Raw genomic sequence first — 21,943 nt, 5'->3', positions numbered from 1 at the left:
AAATACTGTTTAAAATATATACTCAATAATATAATTAATAATAAAAAACACCAATAACTGTTTTCTGTTATAGAGTTCAAAAATTGTCAGCACTCTTATTGTTTATATTATATTATATATATTTTTTTAAATACTGTTTAAAACGTATATATAAAAATATAAAAATGTTTACAAAAATATAGAAACCTTTATAAAAACAATACAACAGTAATAATCAAATAAAATATAAAAATGTCTATAAAAATATGTAAAATATAGAAACCTTTATTTAAAAAAAATACAAAAGTAATAATAATCAAACAGAACATAAAAATACCATTATTCAAAAAATTTTAAAACATTTATGAAAAAAGCTGGGTGTGTATCAGCAGTTCACACAAAGAGCTTAGACGCCTCTGACCTCCTTCACAGCTCCTCATTCAATTAACAAATGGAGGTGTGACGCGGTGATTTCCACAGGACAGCTCCCTGTGTGTGTTTTGCTATTTGAAGTGGACTATCGGGCTCCTAGCAAAATGTTTATTGCGCCGATCGAAGCTGGCGGGTGTGAACAAATTCGATCATACTTCAAATCCAGCAAAGAGGAAACGCACCGCTTCCAACAACAACAACAACAACAACAACAGCGGAATTCATTAGCACAAATTAAATTGCCTGGCGCGTCTCGCGCTCTGATTGGTCCGTTCGAACGCTCGCGCGACGTTTCTGCTTCTCAGCTGACGCCAGTTTAAAGGGAAGGCGCGAAATCAAGAGCCGCTTTATAATAACCATGAGACGCAGAGGTCAGTACGTGTGACTTGCCTTGCTCAAGGTACAAGCCTCGTCTTTCCATTTCCCATTTATGTCATAATCAGCTCCCCCCCCCCAACCAGTTGTTTTTGCCTGTCTTTTGGAAGCCGTCGTCAAGAAGGTGTACTTTTTTGTTTTTAATCGAAAACAAAAAGCACGTTTGTGGAGACGCAGATTACAATGATGTTCGAGGTAAGCCTTGTGTTTTTGTTTTGTATCTCTTGCATCCCTCACTTATAAACTACAAGCTGATGTGTTAAGTGATCCTGTTCATGAACAGTCATTAGAAATCTGTTGGAAAAATACTAACCTGATTTATTGGTTCAGTTTTGTGTTAATGACGTATTTGGGGGAAATCTTAATGAGCAGACATGTGTTAACATAGTAACTTGGTGGATACAAATAAAAAAAAACAAATATTTACATGCACCTTTCCAGGGAAGGATGCTGGTACACCCCATGAATTTGCTCTGTTTTGAGTGTCCATTGTGTGTTCAGGTTTTAAACAAACTAGTGGTCTTGTACTAAGTGTCTTTTGTACCGTTTTTCTCTTATACAGACCAGTCAAGATGACCTGCTGCTGTTTCCCTCAGAGGGTAGTGATGACGCCTTTTTCCCAGCAGAGAGCTTGACTAGTGGTGGTCAGTCCCTGGCTGAAGCCTTGCTCCCTTTAGTCGAGTCTCCGTCTCCTTCTCCTAACCCCTGGGTCTGCTCCACACGCTATAAGACGGAGTTGTGTAGCCGTTATGCTGAGAGTGGTACATGCAAGTATGCAGAGCGTTGCCAGTTTGCTCATGGCCTGCATGATCTCCACGTGCCCTCGCGCCATCCCAAGTACAAGACCGAGCTGTGCCGCTCCTTCCACGCTGCCGGCTACTGCATGTATGGAAGCCGCTGCCTCTTTGTCCATAGCCTGAAAGAGCAAAGGCCAGTTCGGCACAGACGTCGCAATGTACCCTGTCGCACATACCGCGCCTTTGGTGTCTGCCCCTTTGGCACGCGCTGCCACTTCCTTCATGTTGAAGGTGGTTCAGAGTCAGACAGTGCCGAGAAGACCTGGCATCCTCCTTCTCGTACCAGTGAATGGAAACCCCGTGGTGCGCTCTGCCGTACCTTCAGTGCATTTGGCTTTTGCCTGTATGGCACTCGCTGCAGATTCCAGCATGGCCTCCCCAACACTGTAAAGGGACTCGACCTGAGACAGGCACCCTGGTCACCACAAGTTCCTGGAAGAGCGCTCTCGCCTGCTTCAGATATGCAGTCTTCCTCTCCACCTTCCTCCTCAGCCTCATCACCCCAGTCCTTGCTGGCCTCGCCTGCGTTCCCTGACGACTCTGGTCCAGTCACACCGCCGTCTGCAGAAGTGGTGGCCAACAACGCTTTCACTTTCAGCAGCCAGCACCTGAATGACCTGCTGCTGCCGCTGGCCTTCAGACTGCAACAGCTGGAACAAGCGTCTAATCTACATGCTGGCATGCTGGAGCAACCTCTGCTGCCATAACCCTGACTGTCAATCCTTTTGTATAGAAGTGTCTTAAACTTTTTTTATTGAAATTTTTTAAATTTTTTTTTTTTTGCCTTATTTTGAACTCTTGTCTCCAAATGCGTTTTTTTTTTTTTCTTCCTGGGGGGAGTAGAAGGCTTTTGTTGCTACTTTAAAGTCTGTCCCAATTTGTGGCCAGTTTAATATAATGCAATAGGCTATTTGTAAATTTGTATTTTAACCCGTGGTGTGTGTATATATGGAGCCTTTGGGACATGATGTGAATGTCTTTATTTATGGATTTTAATTTAAATTGTGGCGCTTTAAATTATTGTTTGGGGATTGGCATCGTTTGCATCCTTTGATCTTAATAAAACCACTAACACTCGTTAGTGTGATTTCTCCATGAAACGCATACTTTTGTTATTGCCTTCATTTATTCTTTAGAACAAAATACTCTGCACATTACACTGCATGTTTTCCTAGCCATTGACTGGACTACCACTTGTACTGGGCTGGGTGGTTTTGTTTTTAAGTAAGTGTTTTTCCCCTGATCTAAAACGCCTACATTAACCCTAGGAAGGTCACCAGGGGCAGCACTGGGGTTACTCCAGGACCACTGTCAGGAACCTCGTTAGACGCACCGCCTTTGCGCATGCGCAGACTTTCAACCAATCAGGGCTTTTATTTTGAAATGATTCAACATGGCGCACGACAAGAGCACATCATGAACGTTGGAAACTAAAACATCGATTTATTTGGTTAATGGACGCCATAAAGTTTGTATACTTTCTAACATGAACGCCGTTTAATTATAGATTTAATTAACCTACCTGATGAACGAAGTTGTTGACAAGAGCAGTGAATTTTCGCTCGATTGAGATACGTAAGCGCCGTCTTTGTGGGTTTTTTTTCTATATAATCAGCAGCTCTCTCATTATATGCTGAAAGCGGAAAAGTTCATGAGCTAGATAAAAGCATCCGCGCTCTCCATGTGAGACCAACCATTAGCACCTTATTAAAGTTATTTGTGTGTGTGGACGCTTATTGTGAAGATGACCGAGACTAGAGAAGAGCGTCGTTTTGCTGAAGTATCCCGAGACTCCATCAAACTGATGGGCGAGAGTGCCGGGGTTGAGCTGGGGGATGATTTAGCCTCGATGCTCGCTGAGGACGTGTGTTACCGACTCAGAGAGGCGACACAGGTAAACCTCCAAACCTTCACTTCACACACCTCCTACACATGTACACTATATTGCCAAAGGTTTTGGGACACCCCTCCAAATCATTGAATTCAGGGGTTGATCTTGGCCCCTTAGTTCCAGTGAAAGAAACTCTTAATGCTTCAGCATACCAAGACATTTTGGACAATTTCATGCTCCCAACTTTGTGGGAACAGTTTGGGGATGACCCCTTCCTGTTCCGACATGACTGTACACCAGTGCACAAAGCAAGGTCCATAAAGACATGGATGAGGGAGTTTGGTGTGAGTAACTTCACAGAGTTCTGACCTCAACCTGATAGAACACCTTTGGGATGAATTAGAGCAGAGACTGTGAGCCAGACCTTCTCGTCCAACATCAGTGCCTGACCTCACAAATGTGCTTCTAGTGGAATGGTCAGAAATTTCCATAAACACACTCCTAAACCTTGTGGAAAACCGTCCTAGAAGAGTTGAAGCTGTTATAGCTGCAAAGGGTGGGCCAGCTCCATATTAAATTCATGTGCATGTAAAGACAGGCGTCCCAGTTTTGGTCTGGCTTGCAGTCTCTGCTCTAATTCATCCTATAGGTGTTCTGTCGGATTGAGGTCAGGTGCAGGCGAGTCAAGTTCCTCCACACCAAACTCGCTCATCCATGTCTTTATGGGCCTTGCTTTGTGCACTGGTGTACTGGTATACTGAAGCATTAAGAGTTCCTTTTACTGGAACTAAGGGGCCAAACCCAACCCCTGAAAAACAACACCTGAATTCAGTGATTTGGAGAGGTGTCCCAAAACTTTTGGCAGTATAGTGTATTTAGCATACATAAATATGATACTCAGGACAAACCTACTTCTGGTAAGTGAATTATATAAATTTCACATATTGTTACCTCAGAACAGCTCACAGTTTATGAGACACGCCAAGAGACGAAAACTGACTGTTGAGGACTTCAACAGAGGACTGCGCTGGAGCAATACTGAGGTAAACTCTCACAAAACAGCCTTATACACAGTGCTTAAAGTATTACATTATATGTACATACAGCATATTGATGTTTTAAGTCATGGAAAAGAACAGTTTATTTTGATACGAAGTGCAAAAAGAAAGACCAGAGTGTTTGGAACTAGTGGATATTTTTGGTTGAATGTGCATACACCGATCAGGCATAACAATATGACCACCTGCCTAATATTGTGTCCCCCTTTTGCTGCCAAAACAGCCCTGACCCGTCATACACTGTGTATTCTGACACCTTTCTATCAGAACCAGCATTAACTTCTTTAGCAAATTGCAACAGTAGCTCGTCTTTTGGATCGGATCGCACGGGCCAGCCTTTGCTCCCCACGTGCATCAATGAGCCTTGTCCATCCATGACCCTGTTGCTGGTTCACCGCTGTTCCCTCCTTGGACCATTTTGATAGATACTGACCACTGCAGACCGGGAACACCCCACAAGAGCTGCAGTTTTGGAGATGCTCTGATCCAGTTGTCTAGCCATCACTATTTGGCCCTTGTCAAACTCGCTCAAATCCTTACACTTGTTCATTTCTCCTGCTTCTAACACATCAACTTTGAGGACAAAATGTTCACTTGCTGCCTAATATATCCCACCCACTTACAGGTGCCATGATGAGGAGATGATCCGTGTTATTCACTTCACCTCTCAGTGCTCATAATGTTATGTTATCAAGTCAGTTTTTCTTGAGACCTGTATTTGTTCTTGTACCAAACTAACATGTTCAGAAAGTCTGAAACAAATACAGTTTCAAACACCCAGGCCTCCAGGTTAATCCAAATACAGATTATTCTGTCAAAAAGAAAATTTCAGCTGTCAAAACACATAGATGTCTGATCATAGAGAAGTCGTTTTATGAAAGTAACACGGTGAAGCAATGAAAAAGATTTTTTGGTCTATTTAGTCAAGTAATAAGGAAGCTAGGAAATAGCATATCAGCAAAATAGTCTCTGTCTGGTGTGTTTTGTCAGATGATGGTTGATCAGTCTTAGACAGATTTTTCAGTAGGGATTTATCCAGTACGAGTTTAACATTCATGGTTCTATTAGCAGCCTCAATTTGCCATTGTGACCCCCCTCGGTCTGATGACATTGAAATCACTCCAGAGATGAATAATTGTATCCACATAGATCTAATATTGACCTCTGTCACATCTATAAACCCAGCTGGAATTGTATTGCAGCCGTGCATCTAATATACTGTACTGGTTTTAGCCTTGGTACAATTGCTTTAATTTTGTCCTCGGTTTCTTTCTCTCTCTTTTTAGGTTGTTTGTGGCTACGGTGCTCAAGATGCCGTACCGTTCCGGCCGCTAAAAGAGGGAGAACTTTTCTTTGTTGAAGATCGGGAGGTGAACCTGGTGGAGTTGGCTCTCGCCACCAACATTCCTAAGGGCTGCGCTGAGACAACAGTGCGAGGTACAAGACTTTCCAGTCTCAAGATTCTGGAGGATGTTTAGAATTGTGCTGACTGTTATGTCTCTTTGCTAGTGCACGTGTCTTATCTCGATGGAAAGGGAAATCTGGAACCTCAGGGAACAGGTGAAATACTTTTTCCTTTTTGTTTTTATGTGTAAGATTTCCTGAATAATAGTCTCTAAGCCTTACAGTCTAAAAAATGGAGCATGGTGTAAGGTGACATGACTAGTCTTTCCTCCTCAGTCCCCAGTGCTGTGCAGTCTCTGTCAGATGACCTACTCAAATATTACCAGCAGATCACTAGAGCCATATTAGGCGAGGATCCACATCTTATGAAGGTATGAGCTGTTGATCAGAATAATTGCTTTGATAAAAAAACTTTAGCTAATCTCTCCCTTTCAAAAACAACAGGCTGCTTTAATGGATCTTCAGTCCAACTCCAAGATTGCTGCTCTTCTGCCTTATTTTGTTTACGTCATCAGTGGGGTATGTGACTTTCCTATTAAAATATATTAGATATAAAGTGTCAATGGGTGTCTATACAGGGTAGAAAATTGGACAAAAACTATTGATCTCCAAGGATTTTTACAGATAACTGCCTATTCTTCACAGTAGAGAATGCTGTTCCAAAGACGTGTTGTACAATGATTAACGTTTCTAAATTGCCCATAGTGTGTGAATAGGTGTGTGTGTGTTTGTGTGTGTGATTGGGCCCTTATTCCTTGGGATAGACTCCAGGCTCCTCATAAATCTGTGTAGGATAAGTGGTACAGAAAATGGATGGATGGATATTGTAGGGCGAAAAACACAAAAACTACAAAAAACAAAAAGAACAACAACTCCCAGTTCTGTGATTGGACAGAACTGGACCTTGTTCAAGAGAGAGGTCAAAGGAAAATAGGCAGACTTGTCCAAACTTACAGGAAGGGAATGGTATGGTAACTCAGAAAAGCATGTCTGAGTGCACAATGTTACCTGCTTTTAGAATGGGGCTCCTAATAATGTGTTGTTGGAGTGTATATTATGTACATGTTGTATGTATAATGTTATACTGATCTAGTGGTCTTCCAAAACTTCATTGTCTGTTAGATGTTCCCACTTACTAGTTGAAGCAGAAGCATGACTGAACAGTGTCTAATCTGTTTTTTTAATCACTAAACCATCATCTACCCTCATTAGGTGAAGTCAGTAAGTCATGATCTGGATCAGCTGAACCGGCTGTTGCACATGGTGAAGAGTCTGGTTCAGAACCCGTATCTGTATCTCGGCTCGTATGTGCGCAGTCTGGTGTCCAGCGTCATGTATTGCATCCTGGAGCCACTTGCTGCATCTATCAATCCACTCAATGACCACTGGACCTTGAGGGACTATGCTGCTCTGCTTCTCAGCCACATCTTCTGGTATATATCATAAACTACTTCAACATTAACATCAAACATATATATACACACAGGTGTATTCTGTCAACATGTTGCAGGCCGATAATTTTGAATGGTTATTTGTGTTTTTACCACGAAAATCAAGTGATAGTTGGCATTGGTGTCGTTTTGTTGCCATGACAACCAATTGAACAACTGCTATTAACGTAAGACATGCAAAGTAGTGAGAGGTTATGACAGTAACAAGTAACATGACCATTATAACTGGATTGAAACTGGATTGAAAGTAATTTTAGCAGCAGGCTGAATAGGAGTTTCTTTGCTAAAGCAAAAAAATCATAAATCGAGCTACATCCTATGCAAAAGAAATATATACACACAATGATATGCAGATTAAAATTGTGCACCAGGAACTTGACTGCACAGAGTCCTGACCTCAACCTGATAGAACACCTTTGGGATGAATTAAAGCAGAGACTATGAGCCAGATCTTCTCGTCCAACATCAGTGCCTGACCTCACAAATGTGCTTCTTCAGAAATGGTCAAACATTCCCATAAACACACTCCTAAACCTTGTGGAAAGCCTTCCCAGAAGAGTTGAAGCTGTTATAGCTGCAAAGGGTGGGACAACTCCATATTACATTCATGTGCATGTAAAGGCAGACTCACATGCTCTAATTCATCCCAAAGGTGTTCTATCAGGTTGCAGGCCAGTCAAGTTCCTCCACACCAAACTCGCTCATCCATGTCTTTATGGACCTTGCTTTGTGCACTGGTGTTCAGTCATGAAACAGGAAGGGGTCATCCCCAAAATGTTCCCACAAAGTTCCAAAATGTTCCAAAATGTCTTGGTATGCTGAAGCATTAAGAGTTTCCTTTTAAATTCAATGATTTTGAGGGGTGTCCCAAAACTTTTGGCACTTTTTAGCAATAGTGTATGATACTTTAGCTTTTGGTAACATAAGTAAATTAATATCAAAGGAGAAAATGAACAAGAAAAGAAAATTTTGGTAATGCAGTGAATGCTGAAGTATGATGTATGTGAATGTATTTAATATTAATGCCTCGTTTGGTATTTTTCTAACTGCTTTAATTGTGAAGGCTGTGTGTGTTTTTTTTGGGACAGGACTCATGGGGATCTGGTGAGTGGACTATACCGTCAGATACTCTTGTCTCTGCAGAAGGTTCTGTCAGACCCAGTGCGTCCTCTCTGCTCACACTATGGAGCGGTTGTCGGATTACACGCTCTCGGCTGGAAGGTAACTTGTGCGCACTTGGAAACAGGCTCATCTAATGCCCCACACTGTGTATGTATATGAGTGTATTTGTGTTTACTCCAGGCTGTAGAGCGCGTCTTATATCCCCATCTGCCCGCCTACTGGGCGAATCTGCAAGCTGTGCTGGACGATTACTCCGTCTCAAATGCACAAGTAAAAGCAGATGGGCACAAAGTCTATGGAGCCATTCTTGTAAGTTTAGTGTATCATTATTTCAGTTTGATACAGGAAAGCATGGGATAGAAATTTATAGTGAAATCTCTGTACGTATATTTTTATGCAAATTTCATAACATACTACATGTCAGCTATGGTATTGTGATATGGTGTATAATTTGCCATATTATTTAGATGATGCTGTTTATATTTAATGCCAATATTTTCTTTGAAAACAATCTCATATTGTTTCATTGGACATATACACTTATTGAGCATTTTATTAGGAACACCTACTCAAATATCTCATGTGGCAGCAGTGCATCAAGCAAAAATAAATAAATAAATAATCTCAGTGATTTTGACCACGGGTGCCAGACAGGCTGGTTTGAGCATTTCTATTTTTGCTGATGTCTTACAATTTTCACACACAACAGTCTCTAAGAGTTCTCTAGAGTAGAAAAACATTCACTGAGCAGCAACTCTGCAGAACTGAACATGTTGTGGATGAAAGAGGTCAACTGAGAACTGGTTTGAGCTGACAGAAAGGCTACATTAACTCAAATAACCACTCTGTACAACACAAAAGCATCTCACAGCACATTAAACCTTGTGGCACATGCGCTACAACAGCAGAAGACCACATCAGGCCAGGAACAGAAAGCTGAAGCTGCTGTGGACACAGACTTACCAAAACTGGACAGCTGAAGACTTGGAAAAGCTAAATGTAGTCTGATGAATCTCAGTTTCTGCAAAGGCACACAGATGATAGTCATACCAGACTATTTGAGTATTGTTGTGCATGTACCATCTTCTAATGGATAATTCCAGCATGATAATGCACCATTTCACAAAGCTATTCATCTCCATCTTGTGTCATAAAAATGACAATGAGCTCATTGTCTGCATAGGCCTTCCTATTCACCAAATCTTAATCCAGTAGAACACCTTCCTGATGTGGTACAATGACAGATTCACAGCATGAAAGTGCATCTGAACAATCCACAGGAACTGTGTGAGGCAATCGTGCCAACATAGAGCAGAATCTGAAAGGAATGGGTCCAACATCTTGAGGAATCCATGTCATGAGGAATTGAGACTGTTTTCAGAGCAAAGGGAGGATATACCTAGCATTAGTATAGTGTTCCTAATAAAGTGCTCATTGAGTGTACTTTGTAATGTCTTAAATTTAAGCCTCGTCTGTGAGACACCTCTCTTCTACTTCCTGAAACTCTACAACTCTCGTCCTGTCCACCAGGTGGCAGTGGAGCGTCTGCTGAAAATGAAAGCTGTGAGTTTGACCGCAGAAGGGGGTCCTGCTGCTGTTCAGAGTTCTGCGGGCGGAGGAATGTGCTTTAGAGAGAGCTCACCAGGTCTCAGTCCCCCTCCTGAACCCCTCTCTGAAGCCCCTCTGGGTATTGCAAGCCACTTGCAGGCAGCAGGAACAGGATGCCAGTGGGAAGACTGGACCCCTGTCTCTCTGCCTGCTATGTACTGCGAACTCTACTCCTTCTTTGGAGACAGTTTGGCTGTGCGTTTTAGCACAGGGCCTGCATTAGGCAGTGCACCACCTGCAGCCCCAGTGCAACCTTCTGATGCCAGGAAAGAATCAGGGAGTGGTGCAGGCAGCATGGAGAGCACACGCAAGATGCCGCAGCTCACTGCCAGCATGAACCTCAGTCCCAGACCAGATGGAAGCCCACGTACTGAGACCGTACCACCTACACTGGGTGCTACTGCATCAGGGAGGTATGTACAGGCCAAGGTCTAATGCAGAAGCAAATGATGCCACATTATTACATTTGAAACATTATGATTATTTTATATAGTATGATCTATTGCTTGATTTTTTTTGTATAGGGTGTATAAGACAGTGGTGGAAATCACAAGGCTACTTAACTGTAACATTCCAGTAACAATTATTAACAGGTTAATGTGTAAGTGAAAAGTTTAAGTATAAAAAGCTCTATAGCGTCAGTAAATATCCAAAATATAATTGTCCACACTTAAAAGTATTTGCAAAAAGGCCTATTTTAGATATTTGCATCTACAAATACATATCATTTTGTGACCTCGGTAAAGGAGTGAAGAAATTTGGGGGGGAAAAAAATATTAAGTACTCTTTTTGCTTTTGACATACAGGTCTCTGGCTCGCTCTTCTTCCTCTTCCTCATCCGCAACCCCTCGTTCCAGGTCCTCCTCCCGTCCAGGGCGTTCTGCCAGCCAATCAAGAGACATCTTCCCAAAAGCTCGCTTCCTGGCGTCCCAGGTGGGGCCTCCAGCCTTCTCCTTTTTGATTGGTGGCCGCCAGATGGGCCGGCGATGCCAGGGTCGACGTTTCCAGACGAGCTTCACTCCAACTTCATCCGTCAGCTCCCTTCCACCTCGTGCCTATGCCCACAAACTGCCAGTTATCGGGAGAGTGAGCAAACCTGTGAGACGCTGGACATGCTCTCATTATTCACTGTATCTGCCCCTTTAATGCACACAGAGACACTGGATTGGCTAATCGTGCCGTGGAACCCGCTACTTTGGTTTTCTCGTGTACTTTTTTTCCCCCTCTTTAAAGCACTAGATTTAGCTGCAGAACTGTAGGCTGACCACAGATATGTTTTTCTCAATACACGCCACAAACTAAAAGCAGCTGTTTGATTTATTTTTTTTAATACCTTTTTTGTCGAATGTTTTGCAAGACGTTGTAATGTAAAATAAAACCAAGCATCTGGAAGCCTGTTTATTTTGTCTCATACTTGATCATAAAAGATGTCATTGCTTTTGTGACAGCAAAGAATTAGTGTCTATAATGAACTCGGAAACTACAGTGACCTAATATTTCCTCATGGGCCATTGATTGCTGTTGTAGAAAGGACATTAATCAGCTACAGTTACGTTATTTACTGTTTAGTGTCACCCAAATGAGGATGGGTTCCCTTCTGAGCCTGGTTCCTCTCAAGGTTTCTTCCTCATATCATCCCAGGGAGTTTTTCCTTGCCACCGTCGCCACAGGCTTGCTCATTAGGGATAAAATAAATTAAGGATAAAATAGTTTAATAATTTAATTTAATAATTTATTTTTATTTCTAGCTATTTAGTTATTTTTTATTTTCATTTTTTCCCCCCTCCCCTTTCTCCGTTTCTCTTCTTGTGTAAAGCTGCTTTGAGACAATGTTCATTGTAAAGGACGCTATACAAAATAAACTGAATTGAATTTTGCACAGTTTTTGTAACACTGAAATGATTAAATCTATAATCTTTAAGTTGTTAAATCTTCCATAGATATTTAAAACTCTTGATCTAGATTCTTGTACAGACTGGCCCTGCTCTGTCAGGTAATCCTGATCTCCTGTATGCTGCTGAGTTCATTAAATATTCAACACCTTGCTGAGAGATTTAGACTGGATTTGGTTACATTCAGAACAGAGCTGTACTAAGCCTATTGTGGATCAGGTTGGATTATGGCTCAAAACATGGAATCTGTGCTGACTTTTTGCCGAAGTTACGCTTTCACCTTTTTGCTTGTCGGTTATCTGCTTTACATGATCATTGGTGCAGTTATTTTCATGGTGCTGGAGGAACCTGAGCAGAATTTGCTCGTCGCTGAAGTACATGAACTTCGGATGAGGTTCTTAGAGAACAACCATTGTGTGAAAGAAGGTAGTTTGGATGGTTTACTGAGGAAGGTGCTCTATGCCGGAAAACGCGGGGTAACTATAAAGGCGGACAGTGAGGAGTATAACTTTGACTTCACTTCATCGCTGTTTTTCGTCATAACTTTTCTCACGACTACAGGTGAGCCACAGAGTACAACAAATCTCAAAATTACGGCAGTACTGAATTTGTAGACACTTTTTGATTAGTTTAAGAAATAACTAAGAAAGATTTATTAGAAACATTATTTTTCCAAATGTTTTTTTCTTTCTTTCTTTAATTGACAGGCTTAATGTTCTAGTGACACATACAGTATATCCATGCAAAGAATGATTGCATTTTAACTCAATATTAGAATATATAGATCTTTCAATAATAAACAGGGCTCATGCACAGTTCAAAGCCTCTCTTAGAAAAGAGCAAAATCGGATGTTAGGTAAAAGGTAAAAATTCAAAATAAGATCTTAAATATGTGTACTGTGTATATATTTACAGTACATATTGTAAGTAATAGTTCATAGTCTAGATCGACAACTGGGTGATGTTTTAAAATGACCTCAAAATGTCTGTTCTTGATGATACACTACATTGTCAAAGGTTTTGGGACACCCCTCTAAATCATTGAATTCAGGTTTTGTTTTTCAGGGGTTGGACTTGGCCCCTTAGTTCCAGTGAAAGGAACTCTTAGCGAGACCCGACCTCAACCCGATACAACACCTTTGGGATGAATTCGAGCAGAGACTGTGAGCCAGGCCTTCCCATCTAATATCAGTGCCTGACCTCACAAATACACTTCTAGAGGAATGATCATTTCTTTATGGACCTTGCTTTGTGCACTGGTATACAGTCATGTTGGAACAGGAAGGGGTCATCCCCAAAATGTTCCTACAACGTTGGGAGCATAACTGAAGCATTAAGAGTTTCTTTCACTGGAATTAAGGGGCCAAGTCCAACCCCTGAAAAACAACACCCGAATTCAATGATTTGGAGGGGTGTCCCAAAACGTTCAGCAATATAGTGTATATTGATGAAAAAAAATCGGTGTAAAATCCTTCAAATTGGCAATATGTCTCTGCATAGTTTGTATTAAAACAAAGTTGACTTCTTCAACATGAAGTTAAGTGAAGTAAATAAACACTCCACAACTGTTCAGAGATGTTAGAAGCTGCAGGAGATGATAGCAGTCTAACCCCATACACAAGCTGCTACACTGATAGCTCTAGTATCTATATGCCTGAGGAGGGAAGGGTGTTTATACCACATACTACATCACACTCTTACATCGTCATTTAGTGGAAGGTGTGTGTGTGTGTGTGTGTGTGTGAACACAAGCACAAAAAGGTTCCCAGGTGTTTCTCACCACCCCAGGGATTAGAAGTTATAGGATCTAGCCTCCTCCAGGTCCTAGTGCCCTACATTTAGGTTATTGCTGGCATTTGGCAGACACTCTTATCCAAAGTGACTTACAATTTATCTCATTTCATACAACTGAGCAATTAAGTTAAGGGCCTTCCTCAGGGGCCCCAGCAGTAGCAGCTTGGGGGATCTGGGATTCTAAGCTACCACATCCCCATTAAATGCTGAGCAAGCCTTCTCCTTCTTTTGGTTTGAATAGCTCTTGACACTTGGCAAGTTTTTATACTTTTTAATTTTTTTCTATAGAGTTGTTATATTTTAACTTATTACTGTTAATTGTTATAGTTTCACTTATGCTCTGAGACATTTCTAAATGATTTATTTTAACTAACACTTTATCATCACATTTTACTAGCCAGATATAAAGCAGATAGCTATAAAGCACTATCTTTGGAAAACTGTTTGCTTTTAGCACCACAGCCACAGCTGAGAGTACGGGCTCCTTACATTTTTGTTATTTATTGTTGTATTTAATGGGTCTTTAAAACAGAAAGCTCAGTGGAAGGCATTTGTCTTCTGCTTGGCGGTGTGTGGTGAGTAAGCACATCCTGTTTTCCTGCAGTACACACTTCTGGAAAAGAATCACTTCGGAAGCTAATGGGTTTTTGTTTTTATATGTAATGAGTTAGGATACTTTTCTTCCAGGTTTTTACCACCATTAAAATCAAATGACAAATCAGAACACTGACTTCTATCTTCTTTTCGTATGATGCCATTGTATATATATATATATATATATATATATATATATATATATATATATATATATATATATATATATATATATATATATATATATATATATGTATCTGTAATCTACAAACTTTCATTCTTAGCACTTGTGTTTGCTAACTGTTGTGTTGTTCATGTACAGGTTATGGTACAACGGTTCCACTGTCAGATGAAGGAAGAGTGTTTTGTATGCTTTACTGTGTCTTCGGTATTCCTCTCACCTTCCTCCTGCTCTCCTGCATCACGAGTGCCCTGGTGCCCAGAGTGAGTCATGCTCCAATACGCCACCTTCATATCTACTGGGGTCTCTCTCGTAACAATGCTGCCCTGATTTACTGTGGATTATTAGCAGTGTGCACGGCGACACTATTCTTCCTGCTGCCTGCTGTCATCCTCTGTCTGGTGGAGAAAGACTGGAGCTTTTTAGAGTCATTCTACTTTTGCTTCATTTCACTCAGCACCATCGGGTTGGGGGATTATCTGCCTGGTCAGACACACAGTCGGGCTGCACGGCAAGCACTGGAATTCGTCACTTCCTGTGAGTCCGGGAAGGGTATTGTTCAGTAGCTATGCTTTATTGTGGCCCTCAAGCTCTCAGTAGATCCTGGTTTATTTCCTGACCCCCAAAATACACTATATTCCCAAAGGTTTTAGGACACCCGTTCATATAATTGAATTCAGGGGTTGGGCATCACAATTATTTTTTGAACTACTTTATATAATGATTAAAATCCTATTGTAGACATGTTCAAAACACTATAAAACATATAACTTGTATAATTTTATTAAGACACATTTCCTTCTCAGGTTACTTGGTGCTCGGTCTTATTGTCTTGCTGGTGGTTATGGAGAGCTTCTGGCACCTACAGCAAGTGCAGGCCTTGGTGCACCTCTTTGCTGGACCTGCAGCAGCAGCACTAATAGAAGATGGTCTTGATGAGCTAGTGCTGAGTGAATGGACAGACAGCCATGATGATTCATCAGTGGATGTCCAGTTCAGGCCCCCTATCTCCATCATCTCACAGAACATGCCTGACTCACCAACAAACCCTTGTGTTGAGGATTCAAGTGCACCGTTTACACCGAAAATGGCATCAGACAGACACTGATCCAGATCAAAACTACTGATTACCAAAGTCTTTAAATATGGTCACAAGTGTTATTTTAAAGAAAGAGAAAGAAGGGACAGACAGAGATTATGTTACTTGTTCCTGGACTTTAAACCAAATCCTGCCTGATGTGATACAGAGACCTTGATAGCCTCAAGGGTTTGAATTGAAAAATCGAACAGGAATTTACAGAAATCAATTTTATCAGCAACAAAATCAGTTCTTTAAATTGTTACTTTATTTTCAAGTTTTAATCCCTTTATGAACAAAACTCATAAAGACCTTAACAACATTTTTCAATATATTGTTAAATTAACTGTATAAATACACTGATCAGCTGTAACATTATGAGCACGGAGAGGTGACGTAAATAACACTGATTATCTCCTCATCATGGCACCTGTTAGTGGGTGGGATATATTAGACAGTAAGTGAACATTTTGTCCTCAAAGTTGAAGTGTTAGAAGCAGGAAAAATGGACAAGTGTAAGGATTTGAGCGAGTTTGAAAAGGGCCAAATTGTGATGGCTAGACGACTGGATCAGAGCATCTCCAAAACTGCAGCTCTTGTGGGGTGTTCCCGGTCTGCAGTGGTCAGTATCTATCAAAAGTATCCTTTAAGTCCTACGGGCCCCACCTCACAACTTACAGGACTTAAAGGATCTGATGCTAACATCTTGGTGCCAGATATCACAGCACACCTTCAGGGATCTAGTGGAATCCCTGGGATCCCTGCCTCGATGGCTCTGGGGTGTTTTGGCAGCAAAAAAGGGGACCAACACAATATTAGACATAATGTTATGCCTGATCGGTGTATATACAGCTGCTCAAAGTAAACTTGTTTCAATATTTTATTTAAGTGTTTAAAGAAGTTTCGTGGATAATCGTTTCAGAACGTTGTTTTTGTTCTTAAGGCTATAGAGATGGAAGTGTGACATTCTGATTTATTTTCCATCCAACAGTCACAAAGAAATGAAACTATTCAGTGAGGAAATGATGGTACAAAACTGGTGTAAAAATCAAGGCATTTATTAATCAAGGCCTGAACAATAAGGGTTGTGAGATGTCAAAACCACCTTGAGCAAGCTTACAGGAAATAACAAAAGGCTTATAACAAGGGTTTATAAAAGAAACAGAAAAAAATGTATCAGTAGTATATACTATTGTTTTACTGAGTCCTGCTGTACCATGTTGTTTTCCCTGTAACACACTAAATCTCAAATAAACAAATTGCTGTGTTTTGCTGCACATTTAGAAAGTATACCATTTATTCACATTTTTTATTCTATAATTGTTTTTCTCTGAGTCTTCTGATTTGAGTTAGAAAACTCTCCGCCACTAGATGGAAGCCTGTTCCCAGTGTTCAGGCGAATGCAACTCATTATCTTAATTGAACATTTTTAAAAGATGTTACATACTGCATGTTCCAGAAAATATTAATAGTAATATACAAAAAAAGAGCTAATGTCATTTAGATCATTTGCATTAGCAGAGAAGGAGAAAGGAAATAACGGGCTTATTGCAAATGGAACAATATAAATATCAGATGATTAAATTTTCGGCTCTTCCTTTCAGTTATGAAATGTACTAGATGCCTCAGATCCAGGTAGTTTATCTGTTATTGTGGTGCTACATGTTGCAGTTAATTCTCATGTTGCCCTTGAGTGACACAGTAGATCGTAGGCCAGTGTGTGTGTGTGTTAGAAGAAGCTGCATGGTGACTCAGAGTCTGTGCCCAGTACTGATGGCTCTGCCTTGACTCATGCAGCTTGACATAAACACTCCTGTCTGTGTAATGAACAGATGAGATCACACACTCTTAAAATAACATGCTGCCAGTTAGGTCTGTCCCCTGGAAAGCTCATGGACTCGACAGTAAACGTTGTCTGAAATTTCCTTACATTTTTCGTTTAGGATTGTTGTTTCTGTTCATACTGACATCTTTAGCCTTCATTCTTTCAATATCTTTCAGCTTCAGAGAATGCAAGAACAGCCAGTGAACACAGACATCAACACAGATGTTCACTGTCATTAGTCATTTAATGGCAGTACAGTGGTGCAGTAGGTAGAGCTGAAGTGACCGCCTCACAGCTCCACATTCCTGGGTTTGAAACTGAGCACTGATTACTGTCTATTCACACAGGTTCCTCTGGGTTCTCAGGTTTCCTCCCACTGTCACTCATGTCTTGGCTAGACTAAACTGCCCAAGATTTGGATTAGTATTTGAATGTGTGTTTATAAAAAGTGCCTTCCAGTGAACTCCTATTCCATCTGGAGTGAATTCTCCTGCCTCGTGCCTGGTGTTGCTGGGAGAGACTTCGGCTCCTGAATGAAACAGTTACTAACGATGAATGAATAATTAGTTAGTACAAAGCTATCTATCTATCCACACTATATTGCCAAAAGTTTTGGGACATCTGCCTTTACATGCCCATGAATTTAATATGCCCTTTGCAACTATAACAGCTTCAACTCTTCTGGGAAGGCTTTCCACAAGGTTTAGGAGTGTGTTTATGGGAATTTTTGACCATTCCTCTAGAAGCGCATTTGTGAGGTCAGGCACTGATGTTGGATGAGAAGGCCTGGCTCACAGTCTCTGCTCTAATTCATCCCAAAGGTGTTCTATCAGGTTGAGGTCAGGACTCTGTGCAGGCCAGTCAAGTTCTTCCACACCAAACTCACTCATCCATGTCTTTATAGACCTTGCTTTGTGCACTGGTGTGCAGTCATGTTGGAACAGGAAGGGGCCATCATTAAACTGTTCCCACAAAGTTGGGAGCATGAAATTGTCCAAAATGTCTTGGTATGCTGAAGCATTGGAGGGGTGTCCCAAAACTTATGGCAATATAGTTTGTGTCTTTTACATTTTTTGTTGTTGTATAGAAATATTCTTTGTGTAAATTCTACAGAGATCTCTTTCTTCAAAGAGAGAGTTAATACACAAAATAATTGAAAACCACCCACGTCTTTACAATGCATGCCTTCACTGTTCCTGAATGGAAGTACACATTGTGCAGGATGGAATCCATTACATGGATTTGAAAGCAGGGACGTTACTGACCTCGTGATATGAACAACTGTCAGTCATGTGGGAAAGTCCTAGAAAGGGACAAGCATCTCAATAATGCCTTCTTGGCCAGAAGGGGGTTTTCCCAGCTGGACTGCATGCTATAGTATAATTCATATTAGTCACATAGATTATCTTGGATATACACACACATTGTGACTGTGGAGATATGAGGATCTTATTAACATCTGACAGTCGAGCTCCTGTCACTTTGATGGACTGTTAGCAGGTGCTCCAGTAATGCATGTCTATATTTATCAAGGTGGCCTAAATGCAGGTTCTGATCTTTCAGAGTTGATGCAACAAGACCACAACACTAGAAGTACTTTTTCAAAATAAACTCTTCTGGGCTCTCACAGCTGATTGAAGAATACTTTTTTCTTTCTAAAAGGTTCCCACCTTTGTAGTTTGAGACAAAAGGTGAATGTTTAGTGTATGTTTTAAGGATGCAGAAAGTTACCCTGATTTTATTCTCAGAATAGGTGATAAATGGGGAACACTTGAGACATAGATAAACTTTACTTGAACATGATACCTTAAATAGTCTTCTAAGTAATTTAGCACTGAGCTCAGTGTTTAATTGGTGCATGTATACAGTGGAACAAAATATAGTTCTTCCAAGAGCAGGGTGTAACACTAACACACACACTACGACATTATAAGGGCTTATATAATACCAAAAAAACAAACAAACAAGCAAAAGAATAGCAGAAAATTGCTGAATGTATTTGGACAGATTTACAGTAATACAGTATGCTTTTGTGTGGTTAGACCATCATCTGTAATTGTATTTTATTTATTAATAGTCTTCATTTCTATTTTATTTTTAAGTTTTTGAAATGACCTTGGACAGTTTTCTAGTGAGTCTTACATAATACACACTTAATTGACCAAAAGCATGTAAAAACAAACTGATAAAAAGCAAACTACTGACTTTTATCAGTACTGCTCAGGTGAAGGTGGTGCTCTCTTAGTGTATTTTCTGTTGGTTGTTTTAATGTAAGTGATCCATCTTATATAATAGCAGGAAATTCTAAAAGCTATACAGTGCCAACTCAGAGGAAGTTAACTGCCGGAAAAAGTGACCTTTCACCTCACCATGACCGCTAGATCATTCATCCATCTGTCTCTGACTCCCTCTGTGTCTCTTTGTCTCTCCAGGCTGCTCCAGTGTATTATTCTTGGCTCAGGGAATTTACCCACATTAACCCATTTATACCACTTTAAACAGATTAAAGGTCAAGCATTTTTGTTAAAAATGTCCATATTTATAGTGCCACATATTTGGCTCTTGGGATATTTATTTAATCTGAAATAGAGAGGTTATTATTTTACTTATTTTAAGCAGACATTGAGTCCTGTCTTGATTTGGCTTATGAAAGTAAATCATGTGATGTTTGAAATATCACTCAGTAATTATCTTAAAAAAGGAATGACAGATTTGCTTGGATGTTTTTGTGGTTAGTGGGTGAGATCCAGCAGATCTCTGATGACCGGCAACAGAGAGGATCTTGTGAACAGCGCAATGAGGTCTGTAAGTCATCTCCCAGGAGAACACTGATATAAAAAACACTGATTCATATCAGTGCAGCATCAGAGCAAAATAGTGAAACAGTGAAGGACTGAAATTCTTTAGAATGAACATGGTGTTTTTTATTTAGGAAAAGGCTATTTTAAGACCTATTTCCTCTGTGCCTAAAATAGCTGGGAAACAGGACTAACAGGAGCAGTGCTATTATACTGAACTTATCAAACCTATTCACTCTGTATTCAGCCTTTATTTTCTCATCCAGCTTTTCCCCAAAAGTTTCTGACAAGCAGGATTGATTTGCTTTCAACAGGAAATCATTTCCAGTAAGTCAGCTGATGTCTAATGAAATGAAATTTAAAAAAAAAATCTCTCAGAAAATACTCCATTTGATGTTCATCATTCAGCTGAAATTACAGTTGGAGATATCACATCACAAAAACCTGGGTTTCACTTCCTGAATTTGACAGAAATTCATGTGTAACAGCACTGTTTAAAGCAACTAGTAATATTGATAAAAAAAGCTTCTATGATTCTGTAGTTCTTATGATTTTCTACTCAGAATGACTGACCCTATACCAGGCTACTCATATACACTATATTGCCAAATGTTTTGGGGCGCCCCTCCAAATCATTGAATTCAGGTGTTCCAATCACTTCTATGGTCACAGGTGTATAAAATCGAGTACCTAGGCATACAGACTGCTTCTACAAACATTTGTTAAAGGTACAGTGATCAGTTGCCACCTGTGCAATAAGTCCATTTGTGAAATTTCTTCACTACCAAATGTTCCATATTCAACTGTGAGTGGTTTTATAACAAAGTGGAAGCAATTGGGAACAACAGCAACTTAGCCATGAAGTGGTTGGCCATGTAAAATCACAGATCGGGTCAGTGCATGCTGAGGTGCACAGTGTGCAGAAGTCGCAAACTTTCTGCAGAGTCAATAGCTACAGACCTCCAAACTTCGTGTGGCCTTCAGTTTAGCTCAAGAACAGTGAGTAGAGAGCTTCATGGAATGAGCAGCTGTATCCAAGACTTACATCATCAAGTTCAATGCAAAGTGTCAGATGCAGTGGTGTAAAGCACGCCGCCACTGGACTCTACAGCAGTGGAGAAGTGTTCTCTGGAGTGAGGAATCACACTTCTCTCTATGGCAATCTGATGTAAAAGTTTGAATTTGGCGGTTGCCAGGAGAACGGTACTTGCCTGACTGCATTGTGCTAAGTGTAAAGTTTGGTGGAGGGGGGATTATGGTGTGGGGTTGTTTTTCAGGGGTTGGGCTTGGCCCCTTAGTTCCAGTGAAAGGAATTCTTAATGCTTCAGCATACCAAGACATTTTGGACAATTTCATGCTCCCAACTTTTTTGGAACAGTTTGGGGATGACCCCTTCCTGTTCCAACATGACTGTACACCAGTGCACAAAGCAAGGTCCATAAAGACATGGATGAGGGATGGTTTATAGGAACTTGACTGGCCTGCACAGAGTCCTGACCAAGTGAACATTTTGTCCTCAAAGTTGATGTGTTAGAAGCAGGAAAAATGGGCAAGTGTAAGGATTTGAGCGAGTTTGACAAGGGCCAAATTGTGATGGCTAGAGGACTGGATCAGAGCATCTCCAAAACTGCAGCTCTTGTGGGGTGTTCCCGGTCTGCAGTGGTCAGTATCTATCAAAAGTGGTCCAAGGAAGGAACAGTGGTGAACTGGCGACAGGGTCATGG

At 40.7% G+C, this 21,943-nt stretch overlaps 3 protein-coding genes across 3 annotated transcripts; all 3 read left to right on the top strand.

Moving 5' to 3' along the window:
* Positions 1–305: 305 nt before the first annotated feature.
* On the top strand, positions 306–2,588 carry cth1 (cysteine three histidine 1). Its single transcript, XM_058395726.1, has 2 exons — positions 306–981; positions 1,349–2,588. Exons 1-2 carry the CDS (start codon positions 970–972, stop codon positions 2,288–2,290), a joined length of 954 nt encoding a protein of 317 aa, XP_058251709.1. The 5' UTR covers positions 306–969; the 3' UTR covers positions 2,291–2,588.
* Positions 2,589–2,970: 382 nt separating this feature from the next.
* taf6l (TAF6-like RNA polymerase II, p300/CBP-associated factor (PCAF)-associated factor) lies at positions 2,971–11,938 on the top strand. The gene is made up of 11 exons (XM_058395973.1): positions 2,971–3,477; positions 4,371–4,457; positions 5,759–5,909; positions 5,982–6,032; positions 6,153–6,247; positions 6,321–6,395; positions 7,089–7,309; positions 8,416–8,548; positions 8,630–8,758; positions 9,980–10,470; positions 10,864–11,938. Exons 1-11 carry the CDS (start codon positions 3,328–3,330, stop codon positions 11,201–11,203), a joined length of 1,923 nt encoding a protein of 640 aa, XP_058251956.1. The 5' UTR covers positions 2,971–3,327; the 3' UTR covers positions 11,204–11,938.
* Positions 11,939–12,089: 151 nt separating this feature from the next.
* On the top strand, positions 12,090–16,799 carry kcnk7 (potassium channel, subfamily K, member 7). Its single transcript, XM_058395974.1, has 3 exons — positions 12,090–12,510; positions 14,660–15,055; positions 15,325–16,799. Exons 1-3 carry the CDS (start codon positions 12,177–12,179, stop codon positions 15,624–15,626), a joined length of 1,032 nt encoding a protein of 343 aa, XP_058251957.1. The 5' UTR covers positions 12,090–12,176; the 3' UTR covers positions 15,627–16,799.
* Positions 16,800–21,943: the final 5,144 nt, after the last annotated feature.

The sequence above is a fragment of the Hemibagrus wyckioides genome, linkage group LG07, assembly GCF_019097595.1.
Source record: "Hemibagrus wyckioides isolate EC202008001 linkage group LG07, SWU_Hwy_1.0, whole genome shotgun sequence".
NCBI lineage: Eukaryota > Metazoa > Chordata > Actinopteri > Siluriformes > Bagridae > Hemibagrus > Hemibagrus wyckioides.
Note: the sequence above shows the minus strand (reverse complement) of the source record. Positions and strands in the feature narration are given on the sequence as shown.

What these genes read in the sequence shown, in the direction of transcription:
- kcnk7 (XM_058395974.1), top strand. Translation starts at nt 12,177, where the DNA reads ATGGCTCAAAACATGGAATCTGTGCTGACTTTTTGCCGAAGTTACGCT. An exon ending in AACTTTTCTCACGACTACAG is followed by an intron (nt 12,511 to 14,659) that starts GTGAGCCACAGA and finishes GTTCATGTACAG; the next exon opens with GTTATGGTACAACGGTTCCA. An exon ending in ACTGGAATTCGTCACTTCCT is followed by an intron (nt 15,056 to 15,324) that starts GTGAGTCCGGGA and finishes TTTCCTTCTCAG; the next exon opens with GTTACTTGGTGCTCGGTCTT.
- taf6l (XM_058395973.1), top strand. Translation starts at nt 3,328, where the DNA reads ATGACCGAGACTAGAGAAGAGCGTCGTTTTGCTGAAGTATCCCGAGAC. An exon ending in GACTCAGAGAGGCGACACAG is followed by an intron (nt 3,478 to 4,370) that starts GTAAACCTCCAA and finishes TTGTTACCTCAG; the next exon opens with AACAGCTCACAGTTTATGAG. An exon ending in TCTGGAACCTCAGGGAACAG is followed by an intron (nt 6,033 to 6,152) that starts GTGAAATACTTT and finishes TTTCCTCCTCAG; the next exon opens with TCCCCAGTGCTGTGCAGTCT.